The sequence below is a fragment of the Cetorhinus maximus genome, chromosome 2, assembly GCF_964194155.1.
Source record: "Cetorhinus maximus chromosome 2, sCetMax3.hap1.1, whole genome shotgun sequence".
Classification (NCBI taxonomy): Eukaryota; Metazoa; Chordata; class Chondrichthyes; order Lamniformes; family Cetorhinidae; genus Cetorhinus; species Cetorhinus maximus.
The window spans coordinates 192,959,384-192,982,127 of NC_135880.1; the positions used below are offsets into that span (position 1 = coordinate 192,959,384).

The 22,744-nt window shown below is 47.6% G+C and overlaps 1 protein-coding gene across 1 annotated transcript in view; it reads left to right on the forward strand.

Moving 5' to 3' along the window:
• The first annotated feature begins 10,389 nt into the window (after positions 1–10,389).
• Positions 10,390–22,744, forward strand: part of ilvbl (ilvB (bacterial acetolactate synthase)-like) — a 39,521-nt gene continuing 27,166 nt past the window's right edge. The window contains exons 1-4 of the mRNA XM_078531108.1: positions 10,390–10,560; positions 13,309–13,510; positions 19,467–19,594; positions 21,601–21,739. Of these exons, the coding sequence (XP_078387234.1) occupies positions 10,453–10,560; positions 13,309–13,510; positions 19,467–19,594; positions 21,601–21,739 (577 nt within the window). The 5' untranslated portion in view covers positions 10,390–10,452. The remainder of the gene's footprint in view (positions 10,561–13,308; positions 13,511–19,466; positions 19,595–21,600; positions 21,740–22,744) is intronic.

Here is a 22,744-nt window from a genome sequence, read left to right on the forward strand (position 1 = left end):
CAGTGTGACACTAGGTACGTAGGTCATACTTACCAAAGACTGACAGATCATATCAAACAGCATGTCCCTTCTGCTGTTCACAGCTGGCAAGGTACAGACCCTACCCAACCAGCCCGTGCTTGCAAAGCTCCAAACACAGTGTCCAACATTAGACGTGATTCTGTAATTGAACAACATTTGCTATATAATCCTCAGTGTGCTAACAATTACACTGACAACTAATTTAAGATTGTCAGTCTGGCTCAGTGTGGCACATTTGCAAGTACTGGAAGCTACATATATTAATACACAGGACCCTATTCTTTGCTGACAGAAAGAATATGTACACATATTTTAGGTGGCTTTCTCTGGCAGAATTCCTGGTCTTGGTCCTAAGAACTTGGCTGCAGGTTCAGTCAGTTGATGGTGCAGCAAAGTATTCTTGTACCCTGGGTATTAATACACTCTGTCGGCGAAATATAGGATTCTTTCTGGAGATCACGCTCTGAGAGAGGAGGTCAGAGGCAGGCTGCTAGCCTGGAGTCCAGTTTTCACTTCTAAGGTTGAACTGCAAATGAAGATAAAGTTCAAAAGCTGTATAATTAAAGGAATTGAAACAGCTCAACTCTCGGTCATGTGATAGGGTGGATTCAAGTCGAGCTATTAAGCTAAAAAGGCACCCTTGTTAAAACCCATTGTGTATTGAGCAGGTAACTGCCATCAGGCAACATTGGAGATGAGGGCCCTAATAGCTATGCCTTTGTCCAGCACTGGCTGGTGCAGACGCCTCATGTACTAGCTCTTTGTGTTGTCTTGGCTGGAATATTTATATAATGCAAGAAGTGTTACATTCCAGGAGTTTGATGAGTTAGCCTTTGTCCATGTTTAAAATGCTCAGAAGTTTCCAGAACTACCATCATGTGGTCAGCTGCAGCCATTTTATCATTCCAACCATTTGTCCATTTAAAAAAAAAAGTTTATAAAGTAGCCAGGATGATATAGATATATATGTATATATTTTCCTTCCTGTCTTCCGATTGTGACATTTAGTACAAATCTGGGATGATTCCGCCCATGGCTATTGCTTGACTAGACTGTGAGGCAGCTCCCCCAATTTTGGCACTAGCCCCGAGATGTTAGTAAGGAGGCTTTTGCAGAGTCACAAGGGCTGAGTGCATTCTCCATGGCAATGCCTTTACAATCAGAGTCCACTTGCCAACCAAACAGCACTCTCTTCTCATACAGTATAAACTGTTGTTCTCTTTACATTTAGTATTCTTGTGAGTTGTCCTGATGAGTGCAAGATGAAAGCTTCGACGAAAATGTCTCTTTTCTCAGCAATACATGAGAATGAGAAAGTTAAAGAAATCAATATAAGTAAAGAAATCATGGGTCTAAATGGCAACAAATCCCTTGGACTTGACAACCTACATCCTTTTCTTTTAATTAATTCACGGGATGTGGGCTTCTCTGGGTGGGCCAGCATTTATTGCCCATCCCTAGTTGCCCTTGAGAAGGTGGTGGTGAGCTGCCTTCTTGAACTGCTGCAGTCCATATGGCATAGGTACACCCACAGTGCTGTTACGAAGGGAGTTTCAGGATTTTGACCCAGTGACAGTGAAGGAAGGGGGGGGGTACATTTCCAAGTCAGGATGGTAAGTGACTTGGAGGGGAACCTCCAGGGGGTGGTGTTCCCATCTATCTGCTGCCTTTGTCCTTCTAGGTGGTAGTGGCCATGGGTTTGGAGGGTGGGGTTTTAAAAGAAGTCACTGCAGAGATAGTGGATGCATTAGCTTTGATCTTCCAGAATTCCTAAATTCAAGAACAGTTGATTGTTATAAAATCCCATCTGGTTCACTAATATACTTTAGGGAAGGAAAACTATCGCCCTTACCTGGTCTGGCCTACATATGGTTCCAGATCCGAAGTAATGTGGTTGACTCTTAAATGCCCTCTGAAATGGCTCAGCAAGCCACTCAGTTGTATCAAACTGCTAAAAACAAGTCAATAAGGAGTGAAACTGGACGGACCACCCGGCATTGATCTAGGCACCGGAAGCCACAACATCAAACTCAGCCCTGTTGACTCTGCAAAGCCCTCCTTACTAACATCTGGGGGTTAGTGCCAAAATTGGGAGAGCTGTCTCACAGTCTAGTCAAGCAACAGCCTGACATTGTCATATGTACGGAATCATACCTTACAGATAATGTCCCAGATACCACCATCACCATCACTGGGTATGTCCTGTCCTATGAGCAGGCAGACCCACCAGAGGTGGCGGCACAGTGGTTTACAGATGGGAGGGAGTTGCACTGGGAGTCCTCAACATCTACTCCAGAGCTCATGGGTGGAATCGTCCCAGATTTGCACTAAATGTGGTGGCGATTGGGAAAAATGATGTTTTACCCGCTGGCCACAATGGCGGCTTCTCCCGCCGCATCACCCCAATCCCAGTGCATTAATTATGTATTCCCAGGAAACACAGTGTTTCAATGAAGGGCAGGCTCTCATTCGCCCACCACGCCATCACCTCGCCACTTCATCACGCCGGCCGCCATATTTAAAGTGCAGAGGCACGCACACCTCTCAGTGCTTCCAGCCCAGGACTGCTGCACAGAAGACAGGATGGACCCGGAAGGCAAAAAGACTGCAGCCTCCAATTTCAATGATGCACCCTCGAGTGCCTTTTGGACACAGTGGAGGCCCGTCCTGCCCACAGGACGGGCAGCAACATCACCAATCTGGCTTGGGAGGCGGTGGTAGTGGTGGTCAGCGCCAACACCCTGCAAAAGAGGACAGCCTCCAAGTGCCGCAAGAGGATGAATGATCTCCCTCATTCTGCCAGGCTAAGTCACTGTTCTCATCACTCTCAACTCACACACTCACAAATCCATCATACATCCACAAGGCCCTCACTTAGTGCCAGTTCAAGGGACATCACATTCACTCTCTCACACACACCTTCATTGTCCTCATCCCGTCCAGGGGACCACTCACCACACACACATGCCAGGCCTGGCAGGCATCATTTGGCCTGGCAGCGTCCTGCTTCCACTCTCTCCATTTCTATTCATGCAAGACAAGCTGGCACACAACAAGAGGGAGAGATCGCAGACTGGTGATGGAATGCCTAAAATCAAGCTCCTCACCGACTTTGAAAACAGAGCCATCCAGCTGGCCGGCGAGGATCTGGGCCTTTCCTGTGCTGATGGTGAGGTCAGCGGTGCTCTACCAAGTGAGGATCCAGCAGTGCAACATCCATCAGACAACCATGCTGTGAGTGATGTGTCCTGTTCCACAGGCCAGTGCCATGCACTAATTATCTCCCCTTGCTTTTGCAGGCACATCTGGGAAACAGCTGACAGAGCCACAACCCAGGGCCTCCAATCAAGGCCCAAAGAAACCTCTGAAGAGGAATCTGAAGGCACCCTCCTTGAAGTCCCATCACAGCGCTCACCCACACTCTCCAGCAGTGCAGAGGCACACACACCTCAGTGGGCCTTAGCTTTAGAGTAGCCTCAGGATCACAGTCTGATGAGCACATTGCACTTTCTGATCCACAGCAGGCAGCGACAAAGGATTTCCCAGGTCCCTGGCACTCGGAGACTGCTGGAGGCCAGAAATTTGCTGAGTCTGAGTCAGATGACGAGCCTCTGGACACGGCCATGTCTCAGTTCCTGGAGCTGCAAAGACAAGCTCGGGAACATTAGGAAGGGATGTCCGCTGCACTCCTCAGATTTCAAGGCACGATGGAGGAGTCCTTCTGTCTTCAGCCTGAGGTGATAGCGCCAGCATGTCAATGCACCGAGGTCAACACTGGTAGGATGGCAGCCGCCATGGAGACCATGGTCCAGGATGTCGCTCCTGCACTGCTGTGCCAGATGGGTGCTGGGCAGCTTGGTTTCACTCCAGCTTCCTCTTCTCCTCAAGGAGTCAGCCAGGGGGACTTGAGCACCCATAGGGAGGAGGATCAACAGGTGCACACCCCAGGGCCATCCACCCAGGCAACTCTGGGAGAGTCCAACCCATCCAAATCCCCTTTTCCTGTGACCCCAGCAGCTCCAGCTCCACAGGTCAAGAAGGGTGCCACTGCCACACAGCAGGACCCCGTCAGCAGGCCAGGGTCCTCCAGAGGACGCCTGTCAAGGTCATCACAGACAGGGCGTAGCAGTCAACAGGCTGCCACCGCCTCCACTGTGGATGTCCGGGGAGCATCAAGATGTAGCGGCAGGGTTAGGAAGGTTAAGAAGATGTCATTGCTCAGCCTGGACATGGGTGTTAATCACTTGTACATAATGTTCACTATGATCAATATCCTTGTTCATGTCACTCAGATGTGAAACCTTTCTGCACAAGATAAAGGCAGTTGTCTCAGTCCAGGGCGTCTTCCCGCTGATTTGTGCAGCCTTCAGGCCAAAGTGATGGTCCAGCCTCACACTCCCTGGACACATTAGCGATGCCTGCACCCCGATGGTGCTTGTCATTGCTGCCAGGATGTCATGGGTAGGTGTTGCAGAGTTCTCTCATTCCTTCGATGTGCTCTCAGCATCTTTAAGGTGGGGCTGGCCCTCATCTCTTCAGCATCTGTGACCAATGATGCTGTGCTCCTGCAGGGGTCAGGTGCTGAAGGCGGACAAAGGAGTAGGTGCTTTTAAAGTTTCATGGGTGCGTCTCTATGATATGACCCTGATCATAGAGCGTAAGCGAGCTGCTCTTGGACAAACAGGAGTCAGACATTCTCAGAGGCAATGTGAAGGTCTATGGAGTGTCATCACTGCATGTCATCATCATCCTCCTGCAATCGGGTGACTATTAGGATCTCCGCTACATCTCTATAACAGGAGCATTATCACAGAGGACATGTGCACTGCCATAAGCCAGACTGGAGTAAAACATTCATAGGAGCAATGTGTGGGTCTATGGTGTCTCCTCACTGCATGTCATCATCATCCTCCACAAATCGAGCAGCTATAAGGGCCTCCGGAGTGCACCTGCTTTGTCTGGCCAGTGCGAGTCCCTCATCGCCGTCATCGTCGCCTTCAAGGACCTCCTCACCCTCTTCCTCATCAACATCATCCTCATCGGAGGAGGCCTCCAGCTCCTCCTCAGCCAGCTCATCTCTCCATTGCAGCACCGGGTTATAAAGGGCACAGCAGGCGACGACAATGAGTGATGCCCTCTGTGGACTATATTGCAGGGCTGCACACTAGGCACCAGAACCTCATTTTCAGCACCAATGGTTTGCTCCACCAAGTTGCAAGTTGCAGCATGAGCCTCATTATACCTTCATTCAGCTGCAGTCTGAAGCCGCTGCAAGGGTGTCCTCTGCGGGTAGCCCTTGTCCCTGAGGAGCCATTCCCTGCAGCTTCTGTGGTCCCTGGAAGATGTCAGGGATCTGTGACCGACTGAGAATGTAGAAATCGTGGACACTCCCTGGAAACCAAATGCAGACTTGCGAGATGCATTTGTGGTGGTGTCAAATCGTGACACAACTACGAGAACCCTGACTTGTTAGAGGCAAAACTATATTTATTCAAGCATGTAGGCTGCTCAGGACACCACACGTGGTTCCTAGTCAGTCTAACACCCTGAACAGAGAATCCAGCACAAAACCAGAAACAGAAATACCTGGAAAAACTCAGCAGGTCTGGCAGCATCGGCGGAGAAGAGCACAGTTGACGTTTCGAGTCCTCATGACCCTTCAACAGAACTAAGTAAAAATAGGAAAGGGGTGAATCCAGCGTTGTTTATACAGCTCATGACAGGAAATTCATACCATATAAGGTCCGTACATCAAGAAACCACAGTTATGTCATGGTTAGCACGATCAAAGGGAGAAGAGGCAGATGGTACATTTCACAATAAGACAGAAGACAGTTTAACTACAAATATGTTAAATAAATATTACATAAATTACCATATCAGCAGATTTAATCGGGGCACCATTGATTCGTTTAGCACCATTGTTTTGTTTAGCACATAACAGGATGCATTTGTAACCGCAAACTTTTCAAAGATACTCTGCATAATTAGTTTTACACTGCTTGATTAGTTTACATCGTTCCTTACTGCAACATAATCACTTTTAGACCTTTTAACCCATTAGACAATTTAGCTGACTAAAGCTTTATTCCACAGTAGCACACCCCAGCTGTACATTCAGCAAATGGCAGCCCTTGCGGTTGACATAGTTGACCGCTTGTTGCGACGGAGATCTGAGTGCCATGAGAGTGCAGTCGATCGCACCCTGCACCTGTGAGAAACCTGAGATCCAATCGCTCTTACATCCTGGCTGTCTGAATCCCGGGCGAAATGCACAAAGTTGTGTGCCCTTGCGAAGATGGCACTGTGACCTCATGGATGCATTTGTGGGAGGAGGCTTGTGAGATCCCACAGAGGTCGCCTATGGAGCCCTGAAAGGAGCCAATGGCGTAGAAATTGATAGCTGTGGTCACATTCAGGGCCATTGGCATTGGATGCCCTCCATCTCCCCATGGCGCCAAATGCCGCAATAGCTGGCAGATGTGACCAATCAGTTCCCTAGACATGCGCAGTCTTTGGCGACACTGGTTCTCAGTCATCATACCTAATAAGGAAGATGGTTGTGATTGTTGGAGGTCAATCATCTCAGTTCCAGGACATCGCTGCAGGAGTTCCTCAGGGTAGGAACTTAGTGTCATAGGCCAACCATCTTCATCTGTTTCATCAATAACCTCCCTTCCATCATAAGGTCAGAAGTGGGGTTGTTCGTTGATGATTGTACAATGTTCAGCATCATTCGCGACTCCTCAGATACTGAAGCAGTCCATATTCAAATGCAGCAAGACCTGGACAATATCCAGGCTTGGGCTGACAAATGGCAAGTAACATTTGCGCCACACAAATGCCAGGCAATGCCCATCTCCAACAAGAGAGAATCCAACCATTGCCCCTTGACATTCAATGCATTACCATCGCTGAATCACCCACTATCAACGACCTTGGGGTTACCATTGACCAGAAATTGAACTGGACTAATCATGCAAATACCATGGCTACAAGAGCAGGTCAGAGGCTAGGAATCCTGTGGCGAGTAACTCAACTCCTGACTCCCCAAAGCTTGTCCACCATCTACAAGGCACAAGTTAGGAGTGTGGTGGAATACTCTCCACTTGCCTGGATGAGTGCAGCTCCGACAACATTCAAGAAGCTTGACACCATCCAGGACAAAGCAGCTCGCTTGATTGGCAGCCCATCCACAAACGTTCACTGCCTCTACCACCGACGCACAGTAGCAGTAGTGTGTACCATCTACAAGGTGCACTGCAAGAACTCACCAAGGCTCCTTAGACAGCACTGTCCAAATCCACAACCTCTACCATCTCGAAGGATAAGGGCCGCAGGTGCGTGGGAATGCCATCGCCTCCAAGTTCCCCTCCAGGCCACACAGCATCCTGACATGGAAATATATCACCATTCCTTCATTGTTGCTGGGTTAAAACCCTGGAACCCCCTTCCTAACAGCACTGTGGGTGTACCTACACCACATGGACTGCAGCGGTTCAAGAAGGCAGCTCACCACCACCTTCTCAGGGGCAATTAGGGATGGGCAATAGATGCTGGTCTAGCCAGCAACGCCCACACCCCATGAATGAATAAAAAAAAGTTCCCAAGTATTGAAAAGTAGCAAACATATCCTCACAATTTAAGAAAAGAGGAAGAGAGAAAACGGGGAAATATAGGCCAGTTAGCCTAAGGTTAGCAATAGGCAAAATGCTAGAATTAGAGACATGGTAACAGGGCACTTAGAGAATCATATGATTAAGAAGAGTCAGTATGGATTTATGAATGGAAAATCATGTTTGACAAATCTGTTAGAGTTTTTCTGAGGATCTAACTAGTAGAATAGATGAAGGGGAGCCAGTGAATGTATTTGGATTTTGAAAAAGCATTTGAAAAGCTGTCACACAAGAGGTTATTACACAAAATTAGATTGGGGGTAACACATTAGCATGGTTTGAGAATTGGTTATTGGACAGAAAGCAGGAAGTGGGAATAAACGGGATATCTTTGGGGTGGCAAGCTGAAAATATTGGGGTCTGGAAAAGATCAATACTTGGGCCTCAGCTATTTACAGCCTATATTAATGATTTAGATGAGGGCACTGAGTGTACCGTAGCCAAGGTTGCTGGTGATACAGTTAGGTGGGAAAGTAAATGATGAGGAGGATGCAGAGAAGTTGCAGAGGTTGGGCAAGTGGGTACTACAATGTGTCAAAGCATGAAGCTATTCCTTATGGCAGGAAAAATAAAAAAAAGATTATTTTCTAAGGGTGAGAGACTGGGAAGTGTTTGCATTCAGAGACACCCATATATCCTTGTAGTGAATCACAGAAATTTAACAAACAGGTACTGCAAAAGGAAGGCAAATGATATGTTGACTTTTGTTACAAAGGGATTGGAGTAAAAGAATAAAAAATTCTTACAACAATTATACAGATATTACTGAGGCCAAGAAATGCCAAAGATGTGTCTGAGTCAGCGAAAGTGGAAACTGTTCTCCTGCCTTGCATATGTTGTCCAGGTCTCACCACTGTAGAGGAGTGCGCTGAGGACACAGGCTTGGGAGACTCGCAGTTTGGTGTTCTCAGTCAGGTTGCTGTTACTCCACACTCTCTTACTCAGGTTGGACATAACAGCTGAAGCTTTTGCAATGTGTGTGTTGATTTCAGCATCAAGTGACAGATTGTTGGTGATTGTCGAGCCTAGATGTGTGCCTCCAGCGTCACATTGTCAATGCTGATCGATGGTGCAATGGCAACACCCTGGACCATGACATGCATCTTCATGATGCTGATGGTCAAAGCAAGTTTTGGTCTCCTTGCCTAAAGAAGGACAAACTTGACCTGGGGGAAGTGCAACAAAGCTAGAGGCCAGAGGCGGAGAGCTGGGTGAGAGCGGGAGGCCAGTGGAGAGTGTGGGGATCTGGAAGCCAACGTGGAGAGTTGGAAGCCTGTGGGTGAGAGTGTGGGAGAGCTGGAGGCTAATGGCGGAAAGCTTGAGAGAGCCAGAGACCAATGGGGGAAAGCTGGGCAGCTGGAGGTCAGTGGGGAGGGTTGGGGGGGAGAGTGCAGGAGAACAGGAGGTCAGTGGGGGAGAGCCTGGGAGAGCTAGAGGCTAGTGGGAGAGCTTTGGGAAGAGCCTCAAAGCAGAGGGGAAGGCACTGATTTATAGGAGGAATTGAGGGTAGTTTATAGGAGTTACTGGGGGTAATTTATAGGGAGCCAGGAGGGAATCAGCCTCTGAGATGGCAAAAGATTGATAGTGCGGTCCGCCAACCACAAGCCAAGGTAGGTAGATGGCACCCATCAGTAAACCACCGATCAGCGCTGAGGAAGGTGGCAAGCAAATTTGGCTGAGCCATGGCACATTCAACCAAATCCCCCATTGAAAGTTCCCTGTTTCTGGCTCTGGGTGCAAACAAAATCCCCCATACTTAAGGTACGTTTGTTATTTTAAAATCCGGTTTCTGGCTGAAAATGTCTTTTGTTTGAACCCAGTGTGCAAATGAAAATAAACAAGTCTTTTAAATTGAGATTGGTGTTACCATTGTGCATTGCACAGTAAAGTTACAGCAAAAAATTCTAGCATCTTGTGACAAACGAAGCGTTGGTTCAATTTTCTTAAGAAAATGAGGCATAAACGTCATTGAAACACAAAATCTGTGGTTCATGATTGCTGTGTTCAATAATCGGATATCTTTAGGGTTGCCAACTCTGGCTGGACATATGCTGGGAGATGTCATCACTTGACCTGCTACCTCCAACTGACCCTCCCCCAGACTCCTGCCATTGGTCGCCCAACATGTGCATCATAACAGAGCTCCGTCTTCACAAGGCTTTTCAACATGTCCCGGTTTTGACTTCTGAGAATCTGGTCACCCTATTTAATAACCACTTTGTGCCAAATGCCTGCTCTGATCCATACAGGAGGTACTAGCAAACAGCCAGGAAACCATAATAATAAAAGCAAAATACTGTGGATGCTGGAGATCTGAAATTAAAAAAACACAACCTTCTGGAAACACTCAACAGGTCTTGCAGCATCCATGGACAGAGAAACAATACCACTCTTTCTCAGAACCCCACATCATCCTCTCTGGCACTTCTTGGTACTTCCTGTCCTTGTTGGTGGGAGTCCGCTTTGGCACCACCGTCTGGAAGGAGGAGGTCGCTGCAGACTGGAGTAACTATCACGTGATTGGAACGATCCAATCAGGAGCCATGATACCGCGGTGACCGCAAGCACCTCACGTCAACTATACGTCAGGGCGTAATTCCGCCTTCTCCGAGTGTTCATTGGCTAACAGGTATAATTATGTAACTCAGTCTGGACTATGATAGGTCAGTGACCCTGTCAGTCAACCTGGTGGCGCTGTGGTTGCGGAGAGGGCAGCTGCCCTGGGAAAGATCGGGAAGTTGGAGTGGCGATCGTAATGGAGCTTCTGGGCTGTGTGCTCTCTTGGGGCCTGATGGCCATCGCTTTCGCTTCGACGCTGTTTGCGGCCTGGAAATTGAGGCTGATTCAGCGGGTCCTGTACCGGGTGAGAATGATGAGGAGCGGGACCTGACCCCTGTCCGGTGCGGCTGTCACACTGACCCCCTGACCCCTGTCCGGTGGGGTTGTCACACTGACCCCCTGATCCCTGTCCGGTGGGGTTGTCACACTGACCCCCTGATCCCTGTCCGGTGCGGCTGTCACACTGACCCCCTGACCCCTGTCCGGTGGAGCTGTCACACTGACCCCCTGACCCCTGTCCGGTGGGGTTGTCACACTGACCCCCTGATCCCTGTCCGGTGGGGTTGTCACACTGACCCCCTGACCCCTGTCCGGTGGGGTTGTCACACTGACCCCCTGATCCCTGTCCGGTGGGGCTGTCACACTGAACCCCTGACCCCTGTCCGGTGGGGCTGTCACCCTGACCCCTGTCCGGTGGGGCTGTCACACTGACCCCCTGACCCTTGTCCGGTGGAGCTGTCACACTGACCCCCTGACCCTTGTCCAGTGGGGCTTTCACACTGACCCCTGTCCGGTGGGACTGTCACACTGACACCTGACCCTTGTCCGGTGGGGCTGTCACACTGACCCCTGACCCTTGTCCGGTGGGGCTGTCACACTGACCCCTGACCCCTGTCCTGTGGGGCTGTCATACTGACCCTTGACCCTTGTCCGGTGGGGCTGTCACACTGACCCCTGACAGTTGTCCGGTGGGGCTGTCACACTGACCCCTGACACTTGTCCGGTGGAGCTGTCACACTGACCCCTGCCCCTGTCCGTTGGGCCTGTCACACTGCCCCCTGACCCTTGTCCGGTGGGGCTGTCACACTGACCACTGACCCTTGTCCGGTGGAGCTGTCACACTGACCCTCTGACCCCTGTCCGGTGGGGCTGTCACACTGACCCCCTGACCCCTGTCCGTTGGGGCTGTCACACTGACCCCCTGACCCCTGTCCGGTGGGGCTGTCACACTGACCCCTGACCTCTGTCCGGTGGGGCTGTCACACTGACCCCCTGACCCTTGTCCGGTGGGGCTGTCACACTGACCCCCTGACCCTTGTCCAGTGGGGCTTTCACACTGACCCCTGTCCGGTGGGACTGTCACACTGACCCCTGACCCTTGTCCGGTGGGGCTGTCACACTGACCCCTGACCCTTGTCCGGTGGGGCTGTCACACTGACCCCTGACCCCTGTCCTGTGGGGCTGTCATACTGACCCTTGTCCGGTGGGGCTGTCACACTGACCCCTGACAGTTGTCCGGTGGGGCTGTCACACTGACCCCTGACACTTGTCCGGTGGGGCTGTCACACTGACCCCTGCCCCTGTCCGTTGGGCCTGTCACACTGCCCCCTGACTCTTGTCCGGTGGGGCTGTCACACTGACCACTGACCCTTGTCCAGTGGAGCTGTCACACTGACCCCCTGACCCCTGTCCGGTGGGGCTGTCACACTGACCCCCTGACCCCTGTCCGGTGGGGCTGCCACACTGACCCCCTGACCTCTGTCCGGTGGGGCTGTCACACTGACCCCCTGACCCCTGTCCGGTGGGGCTGTCACACTGACCCCCTGACCCCTGTCCGGTGGGGCTGTCACACTGACCCCCTGACCCCTGTCCGGTGGGGCTGTCACACTGACCCCCTGACCCCTGTCCGGTGGGGTTGTCACACTGACCCCCTGACCCCTGTCCGGTGGGGCTGTCACACTGACCCCCTGACCCCTGTCCGGTGGGGCTGTCACACTGACCCTCTGACCCCTGTCCGGTGGGGCTGTCACTATGAACCCCTGAACCCGGTCCGGTGGGGCTGTCACATCGACCCCTGACCCCGTCCAGTGGGGCTGTGATACGATCCCCTGACCACTGTCTGGTAGGGCTGTCGCACTGACCCCTGTCTGGTGGGGCTGTCACACTGACCCCCTGACCCCTCTCCGGTGGGGCTGTCACACTGACCCCTGACCCCTGTCCGGTGGGGCTGTCACACTGACCCCCTGACCCCTGTCCGAGAGAGTGGGTGGCACACTGACCCCTGTCCGACAGAGTGGGTGGCACACTGACCCCTGTCCGGTGGGGCTGTCACACTGACCCCCGACCCCTGTCCAAGAGAGTGGGTGGCACACTGACCCCTGTCCGACAGAGTGGGTGGCACACTGACCCCTGTCCGGTGGGTGGGGGTGGGGAGCAGTGGTGTCACATTGACCTGAGGGAGAGCGTGTGGGGAAAAAATGATCCCCGCTCCCCGCTCCAGGGGTGGGTGTTTTTAGGGGCAGACTGACCCCCTCTATCTGAGGGGTAAGGGGAGTACTTACCTAAGCGAGGTGGGGGGAGGTGCCCAAGTGACAAAACTGACCTTTGTCTTGGGGCATGGTGGTCAGGGGGACACGACTCTTGCCCTAGACAGAGGGCAGTGACCCTTGCTTGGGGTGGGGGGAAATGGAGTTGTTAGATTGCAGGGGCTTGGGGGTGCTGGGGTTGAACCTGGAGGCCGTGATTCCTGCTTGGGTGGGGGGGGGGTGTGCAGTGTGTGGTGGGGTTGGTTGTGTTAGGTGACACTGACTGCCTGAAACACTCAAGGTGCAGTGACCCCTGTCCAGTATGGATGGGGCTGTGGGGCCAGTAACTTGAGTGGGGGGGAAAGGTGAATTGGATGCTCCAGCACTGGGAGGTAGTCAGACACAGCAGCTCCTGTACCGGAGAGGCTGGTATTCCACAATCATGGTTTGAAAATTAGGGTGCTGTATATCATCATTGAGACTATTTCAATGGGTCAGTGATGTTTTTCCATTGATTCATTGGATAGGTGGAAGCATCAAGTCCCAGACATGGTGGTGAGAGCGTAGCAGAGGTGCTGAAGGCTCATGGTGTGAAGTACGTGTTCACTTTGGTGGGAGGACACATCTCGCCCATCCTTGTAGCTTGTGAGAAGATTGGGATCCGTGTGGTAGATACACGACATGAAGTCACGGCTGTATTTGCTGCAGATGCTGTGGCCAGGCTTTCAGGTAATGAAGCTCACTGTGCAATGGGTTTAGTTCAAGCTTAGAAGAATAGTCCAACTGCACCAATCTGACACTTCCCGTGCTTGACAATCCTCCTAAATTTTGTTTTTTTATGCCTGGTGAGGTCACAGTTTGACCATGCATCAGACTGACCCCATCCTTGTTCCATTGCTGGAGGATACTGCTTCCATCAGCCAGAGCTAGCCCAACTCTACATTGGAGCAGGAGTAGGCCATTCAGCCCACTGAGCCTGCTCTGCCATTGAATATGGTCATGGCTAATCATCCACTTCAGTGCCTTTTTCCCACACTATCCTCCTATCCCTTTATATAATTGGCATTTAAAAATCTGTCAATCTCTACTTTTCTTTAAACATATTCAATGACAGAGCTTCAACAGTCCTCTGGCATAGAGAATTCCAAAGATTCACAACCTACAGAGTAAAAAAATGTTCTCCTCGTCTCGTTCTAAGTGGCTTTCCCCTTATTTTGAAATTGTGTCCCTTGGTTCTAGACTCCCCACCCAGGGGAAACATCTTACTTGCATGTACCCTGTCTGTTCCTTTAAGTATTTTGTAGGTTTCAATGAGACCACGTCTCATACTTCGAAACACTAAGAGAATCCAGGCCCAGTTTCCCCAATCTTTCTTCACAGGACAGTCCTGCCATCCCGGAAACAAGTCTGGTGAACCTTCGTTGCACTCCCCCTATGGCAATAATATCCTTAAGGTAAGGGGACCAAAGCTGCACACAGTACTCCAGGTGCGGGCTAACCAAGGTTCTACACGACTGAAGCAAGACTTCGCTGCTCCTGTATTCAAACCTTCTTGCAATAAAGGTCAACACACCATTCACCTTCCTAATTACCTGCTGCACCCTGCACGTTAGCCTTCAGTGACTGCTGTGGCTCAGTTCATAGCACCCTCGCCTTTAAATCAGAGGGTTGTGGGTTCATGTCCCACTCCCGGAAACCAAGAACTGTGATTGTACTCGAAAAGAGTTGCAATCTGTGACTGTTGATAACTTGAAAGAGTTTCAGTGACTTATTGTTGAGGACACCCAGGTCCTTTTGTACATCTACACTTTCTAATCTCTTACCATTTAAGAAATACTCTGCGTATCTGTTCCTTCTATCAAAGTGGATAACCTCACATTCTTCCACATTATATTCCATGTGCCATGTTCTTGCCTACTCACTAAATTTGTCCAAATCCTCCTGTAGCCGCTTTACAACTTCCTCAACACACATTCCCGCCTAGCTTTGTATCAGCTGTGAACTTGGGAATATCACATTTGGTCCCCAGTCCCAAATAGTTGATATATATTGTGAACTGGGGCCTGAGTACTGATCCCTGTGGCACCCCACTAGTCACAGCCTTCCAACGTGAGAATGGCCCTTTCATTCCGACTGCTTGCTGTCTATTAACCAATCCTGAATCCATGTCGGTATATTACCTCCTATCCCATGTGCTTTAATTTTGCTAACCAACCCTGTGGGGGACTTTATCAAAAGCTTTCTGGAAATCCAAGTATACCACATCCACCGATCTCCCCTTATCAATTCTGTTAGTAATATCCTCAAAAAAAATCCAATAGCTTTGTCAAACATGATTTCCCATTCATGAATCCACGTTGACTGTGCCCAATCAGATTGTTATTCAATTCTCCATTTGTCACATCCTTTTTAATAGATTCTAGAATTTTCCCTGCTACTGATGTAAGGCTAATAGGTCTGTAGTTCCCTGTTTTTCCTGTCCCTCCCTTCTTAAATAGTGGAGTGACATTTGCTACCTTCCAATCTGCAGGAACCATTCCAGAATCTAGAATTTTGGAGGATGATCGCCAATGCATCTGCTATCTCCATCGCTACCTCTTTCAATACTCTGGGATGTAGGTCAATGGGTTCTGGGGACTTATCAACCTTCAGTCCCATTAATTTGTCTTATACAACCTTCTAACTAACACACATTTCCTTCAATTCCTCATTCTCCCTAGTTCCTTGGATCTCTAATTCTGGAAGATTTCTTATATCTTCCCTAGTGAAGCCAGACACACAGTAATCATTTAGCTTCTCTGGCATTTCTCTATTCCCATTATAAATTCTCCTGAATCTGCCTGCACATTTGTCTTAACCAGATGTTTCCTTTTTATGTACCTATAGAAGCTTTTACAGTCTGTTTTTATGTTTTTTGCTAGTTTACATTCAATATTCTATTCTCCCTTTTTCAGTTTCTTGGTTCTCCTTTGCAGTATTCTAAAATCCTCCCAATCCTCAGGTACACTGCTATTTCTGGCAACCTTTTTTATATTCATTCAAGGGAAGTGGGCTTCACTAGCTGGGCCAACATTTATTGCCCATCCCTAGTTGCTCTTGAGAAGGTGGTGGTGAGCTGCCTTCTTGAAACACTGCAATCCATGTGGTGTAGGTACATCTACTCTGCTGTTAGGAAGGGAGTTCCAGGATTTTGACCTTGTGACAGTGAAGGAATGACGATATATTTCCAAGTCAGGTAGTGAGTGACTTGGAGGGGAACGTCCAGGTGGTGGTGTTCCTATCTACCTGCTGCTCTTGTCCTTCTAGAAGATAGTGGTCGTGGGTTTGGAAGGTGCTGTCTAAAGAGTCTTGGTGAATTCCTGCAGTGCGTCTTGTAGATAGTACACACTGCTGCTATTGTGCGTTGGTGGTGGAGGGAGTGAATGTTTGTGGATGTGGTGCCAATCAAGTGGGCTCCTTTGTCCTGCATGGTGTCAAGCTTCTTATGTTGTTGGAGCTGCGCTCATCCAGGCAAGTGGGGAGTATTCCATCACACTCTTGACTTGTGCCTTGTAGATGATGGACAGGCTTTGGGGAGTATGTAGGTGAGTTACTCGTCACTGGATTCCTAGCCTCTGACCTGCTGTTGTAGCCACAGTATTTATATGGCTAGTTCAGTTCAGTTCCTGGTCAATGCTATCCCTCAGGATGTTGATAGTGGGGGATTCAGAGATGGTACTGCCATTGAATGTAAAGGGGTGATGGTTAGACTCTCTCCTGTTGGAGATGGTCATTGCTTGACACTTGCGTGGCGCGAATGTTACTCGCCACTTGTCAGCCCAAGCCTGGATATTGTCCAGGTCTTGCTGCATTTGCACACGACTGCTTCATTATCTGAGGAGTCGTGAATGGTGCTGAACATTGCGTAATCATCAGCGAACATCCCCACTCCTGACCTTATGATGGAAGGGAGGTCATTGATGAAGCAGCTGAAGTTGGTTTGGCCTAGGGCACTACCCTGAGGAACTCCTGCTGTGATGTCCTGCAGCTGAGATGACTGACCTCCAACAACCACAACCATCTTCCTTTGTGCTAGGTATAACTCTAACCAGTGGAGAGTTTTCCCCCCTGATTCCCATTGACTCCAGTTTTGCTAGGGCTCCTTGGGCTACACTCGGTCAAATGCAGCCTTGATGGCAAGGGCAGTTGCTCTCACCTCGGGAGTTCAGCTCTTTTGTCTATGTTTGAACCAAGGCTGTAATGAGGCCTTTTCTTTTTTAATCTTACACAATCCTTAACTTCCTTTGTTGGCTTGGCTGACTGGCTTTTCTCTTTGGGTTTTTGTGCCTTAAATGAATGTATAATTCTGTTTATCTAACTCTTGTGCATCCTGTTGCACTTCACTCCATCATTGGCAGTCATATCTTCAGTTGAATTCTTTGGAATCCTTTCAACCTCCTTCTCCTTTAAAAACCCTCCTTACTAAAAGTTAAGTTGATTGTAAATAGGGCACAAACTTTTTTAAAAAAGGAATCAAATTGCTGCTTGATTTTCATCAGCAACCACCTGCCATTCTCCATTGTTTTGCAATGATTCCACTGACAATGGTTTGTATTCTCTGGCATCTGGAATTAAATTGAGGCGCTTTAGGACATTAAAGGATATGATAGGATAGAGAAAAAAAAAACTATTTCCTCTGGGGAAATAAGCAGTAAGGGGCATAATCTTAAAATTAGAGCTAGGCTGTTCACTGGTGATATTAGGAAGAACTTCTTCACATAAATGGGTGGTGCAAATCTGCAAAACTCTCCCCCAAAAGCTCTTGTCGCTGGGGGTCAATTGAAAATGTGCAATTGATAAGAATTTTGTTAGGCAAGGGTATTGAAGGTTACAGAACCAAGAGTTAAAACACAGATCATACATGATGTAATTCAATGATGGAAGATTTGAGGTGCTGAATGGCTTTCCCCACTCCTGTATTTGACATTGTATATTAATTTCCTTCAGATCACAGCCTCTGAATGCTCACACCCTTTTCAGCTAAAGGTTTGATCTGCTCCATAGCCTCCACATTGTTTATTTCAGTTCTAACATCTCATACAGTTATCACTTCTTACCTTTCGCTCTAACCTTAGTGCTCTGTATTTAATATACTTGGTATCACTGTCTGCACTGATCGCAAATGGAACTCCCACATTTCCACCATTAATGCCGACTGCAAAATGTCTGGTTTCTCCTTTGATGGCAATTTATTTTCTCTTCAATTTTTGAAAATGTAATACAAGCACAGGAATAGAAACGCCTCTTAAAACCCATCCCTCAAGTAACCTAACTCTCTCATTGAAGCTCTAGTTTTCCTACATTAGAATATGAAAGTACGTAATTGCCTGTGATGCCTTTTGGAATGTCCTGTAAGGAGCTTTATATAAATGCATGCTGCTCTTTTTGTCCTCCCTCCTTTCCTCTTTGGTACCTGACCTTCCCACCAAAGCCTATCCTCCTAGTACACTAACTTTCCCTTGCTTTTCCTATTCACTTGGAATCCTTTGTCTCTATTACTTTGTCTAATAGATTATTTCAAACATTTACCCTTTGGACTGTGCCCTGCCCCCTCATATATTTAAATCAAAACTTTGCACACTGTTTACTCCTGTAACTCAATATTTCCCATGATTTCAACACTCCGTATCTTTCGCGCTGTTTTTCCTGCTGCAACTTAGAGGATTTTGAAACTAATCTTGATGTAACTGAGCCATTGCTTACGGATCGATTGCTGCTTCTCTCCTCTTTTTAAACCTTGCTGATGTCCCCACTGTGGGTCTGAATCCTTCACATTATGTCTAATGTGCAGCCAACTGTTCAGGTACAGTTAAAAGCAAAAAACTGCGGATGCTGGAAATTGAAAACAAAAACGAAAATACCAGACCTGCTGAGTTTTTCCAGGTATTTTTGTTTTTGTGTTCAGGTACAGTGTGCCTTTCATTACTGTCTCATTCGTTTCATTGGGCCTTACTTTGGTAAACACTTTACAGAAGAAAAGTTAATCAAGTAGCTTGCTTAGTGCAGTGTACCCTTTGTTTGCAGGCTTACTACTTCAGTCCACAGTCTGCATTTTATCCAAATATCACTGCTAATCCTACAACCTGAAGCTGTTCTTCAGGATAATCGCATTCATTTAATTGCTGTTAAGGAGGAAAAGAAAGAAAAGAGGAAGCGAGCTGGAGATAACAATGAAAATGGATTCATAAAACAACTTTTTAATCTTCCTTAGTTTCGCTATCCTAATATAAGATCTGTTTACCCTACAGGATTGTAAAGCTGTTTACCAGCAGCAACTGCTGTGTATCTCTTAGTATAGACGGTCTGTTCTATATTGAACTGACAGCAGCGTAGATCCAATATTGTGGCTCTGCTGATCTGTCCCCTATATTTGCTCTATGCATGCTCCTCCCAAACTGTGAGACTCTTCACCTCACAGCTGAGCCTTCACATTATAAGCAGAACCCAGCACCGTTCAATCTCTGACTGAAAAGTAAGGGGAGTGCAGTGTGGAGGTCACTCATTCAAGTGTTTTCTCCCCTGAGGAATGGTGAAAATACCAGCTGAAAGTGCCTATTGCCATGGTGAGGGTGAAGTTAAGCTCGGTATTTCGGGGAGTCTGCCTATGGAACGCGTTTACTGAAAGCTGATTGTCTCTGTGTTTCAGGCTGTATTGGTGTTGCAGCGGTAACTGCTGGTCCTGGTTTAACCAACACCGTGACTGCGGTTAAAAATGCACAAATGGCAGAGACTCCGGTGCTGCTAATTGGGGGAGCAGCTGCAACTCTTTTACAGGTAAACAGAATCTTCCCATGAGTGAATGTTTGCATTCAGGGACAGGGTCTATGGAACAACAACAGCTTGTATTTGTGTAGTGCTTTTACCCTATCTTAACACATCCCAAGGAGCTTCACTGGAACGTTATCAAATAAAATATGACACCAAGCCACATAAGAAGCTATTAGGGCAGATGATCAAAAGCATAGTCAAAGAGGTGGGTTTTAAATGAGAAAAGAGAGTTAGAGAAGTTTAGGGAGGAAATTCCAGAGCTTAGAGCCCAGGCAGCTGAAGGGGTGGAGTGAGTAAAATCAAGGTTGCTCAAGGTCAGAATTAGCAGACCCAGATAACTCAGGGTGCTGTTTTGGGGGTGGAGGAGATTACAGGGATAGGGAGGTGGGAGGCTGTGGAGGGCTTTGAAAACAAGGATGAGGAATTTAAAATTGAGGCATTGCTTGACCTGGAGCCAATGTAGGCCAGTGTACACAAGGGTGATAATTGAATGGCACTTGTTGTCAAGTCTAAAAATAACAATGGCATGGATGAGGGTTTCACTAGTAGATAAGCTGAGGCATGAGAAGAGTCAATGTAACAATAGGCGGGTTTTAATGTTTTGTGCAAAACTACTTTGGTCTTTTCCAGAAACGTGCCTGTTAGATTTCTATGCAGGTATAGCTGCTACAGTTGAATTGTTGCAGCAACAATATGATGGGTGGTGGTCTGCTCTGGGCTTTGAGATGTTGCAGAAAGAACTGTTTCTAGGCATATTATTGAATATGAGCAGCTTTCTGAGAACTTTTGGAGAAAGTTTCTGGGATTCGTAGACATTGTCTGCATTAGTTTACATTGGCTCCAGGTCAAGCAACGCCTCAATTTTGGATCATTTTACTACATTAATAGCACTAGATAAATGCAATTTATTGCAATGCTCCAAGGCCAGAAACTACAAAACATATTAATAAAAATGAACAATACCAAACAAATTTCAAGTGACAGAGATTGACAATTCCTTTAGAAATTAGAAAATCAAAGATGTCTTTCTTCGGTGCTCATAGTAAAACTGGAGTGGAAACAAGTTCTCGGACCATTCATTGGGGCTTGCTACATTCCTTCTATGGAACCCTCCCACCCACTTTTTCCATGATGTCTGAAGGACTGATAAATTAGAGTAAGTGCAACTATGGAACCCAAGGAAAGTGCAACTATGGAACTCAAGGAAATCAGATTAGTCCTCATTCAATTATCACAGCAGGGGAATTTTAAATTTGAGGTGTTGGTTCCAAATCCTCCAATGTAGATCAGCGAGGACCTAAGTATTGACTGAGTGGGATAGGATTTGAGAAGCACCCTTCTAGAAGAGCTGAAATACAGGAGCTGAGGGATATAAGGCTGCCAAGGGAGCATTGGAGTACAGAAGTCTGCAGGTATCAAAGGCATGGATGAGGATTTCACCAGCAAATGACCTGAGGTAGAATAGAATTGGGTGATTTTATGGAGATGTAGGTAGTCGGTTTTTGGAATGTGGAACATGTGGCGTTAAGCTTGGGCCAGGATTGAATAGGCTGCAGAGGGGGGGAACAATTTAGTTCAGCCTGCAAACGTGGCTGGGAGGGAAATGGCATTAATGGCATGGGTGTGTATTGAAGTCTGACCATCAATCTGAGAATATAGAAGCACTGGGAAGGATTGGGAGAATAGGTGGGCAGGTTATGCTGCATATTATCAGTATACCTGTGAGGTTTCCAAAGGGAAGAGAAAAACGCCAAAGATGGAATTCAAGGTAATAGTGTAGGAACATGAGGAGAAACCATTTTTGGAGATGTTTGTACTACCATCAGATAGGTAAGAATGGAATGTAGAGAAGGAAGTCCCACTAAATTGCAGGGGATAGTGGTCAGAAACAATTGATGTAATTGGCTATGCCAGAGGCTATAAATAGGCTAATGAGGGATAATGCATCATGGTCGCAATCATCATTCATGACTTTGATTAAGTGCATTTTGGCATTTCTACTTATTTCCTAGGGCAGAGGTGCACTGCAGGATATTGATCAGCTGTCACTTTTCAAAACCCTCTGTAAATTCTGTGGTACCGTTCGTACAGTTCGAGACATTGTTCCTGTGCTCCGGAAAGCTATTGCAGTGGCTCAGTCTGGTACTCCAGGTATGAAGTTAGACTAGAATGTGTAATTTCCCCAATCCCTGACCCCAAAACAATCGCAAGTAAATTTCTATGAAATATACATTGTGGATCTGTCAGGGTCTGAGGGCAAAAGGACAGGTCGATATTTGTTTGAAGATCCAACTTCTGAACTGAGAGTTTTCTGTTTCTATTTCTGTTGCACAAAAGCTGTTGCCACTAGCTTTTAGGTGTCTCAGTGTTAGTGCAGGAACGATCCTGTTGTCAAATGGCTGAAAGGTGACTGAATAAGAAATTGGAGGGGCCACACAGCTCCTCAAGTCTGCTCCACCATTCAAAAAGACCGTTGTTTAATTTCAACATCAATTTTACTTTCCTGTCTTAACCCCATATCCCTTGGTTCCCTTAGTGTTCAAAAATCTATTCATCTCATTCTTGAATATACTAATCGACTGAGCATCTACAGCTCACTGGGTTAGAGAATTTCTCTTATTCTCAGTCCTGAATGTTTGACTCTTTCATCTTTCCTGAGATTATGACCCTGAGTTCTAAACTCTTCAGCCAGAGGCCAAGCCTAGTGACACAGAACCTTCCATTCACTCTGTACAGGGGCTTGCTCAAGAGTTGTTTTAACAGAACTTAAGGAAAAAGGTTTATATCCCCCTTCTCATCCAGGAAATGGTGTAATCTCCGGAAACAAAGAGGGATAAAACATTTCAGGGTAACAAACCCAATAAAGGGTATATTGAATTTATTGAATATTCATTTTATTTGTCATGGGCAACTCAGTTTTTTTAGTGGAGGAATTTGTGCTTCTCAATGTGAGGAATATCACTGGGGGATAGCGCATGCTGTTACTTTCAGACACCTTTTATCTGCATCAAGTGCCAGCAGATAAAGTACGACATAGGTTAGATGCAGAGTAAAGCTCCCTTTACGCTGTCCCATCAAGCAGTCCCTGGCAGGTACAACATGGGTTACATACAGAGTAAAGCTTTCTTTGCATCAAGAATATGCCTTTGCCTCAGT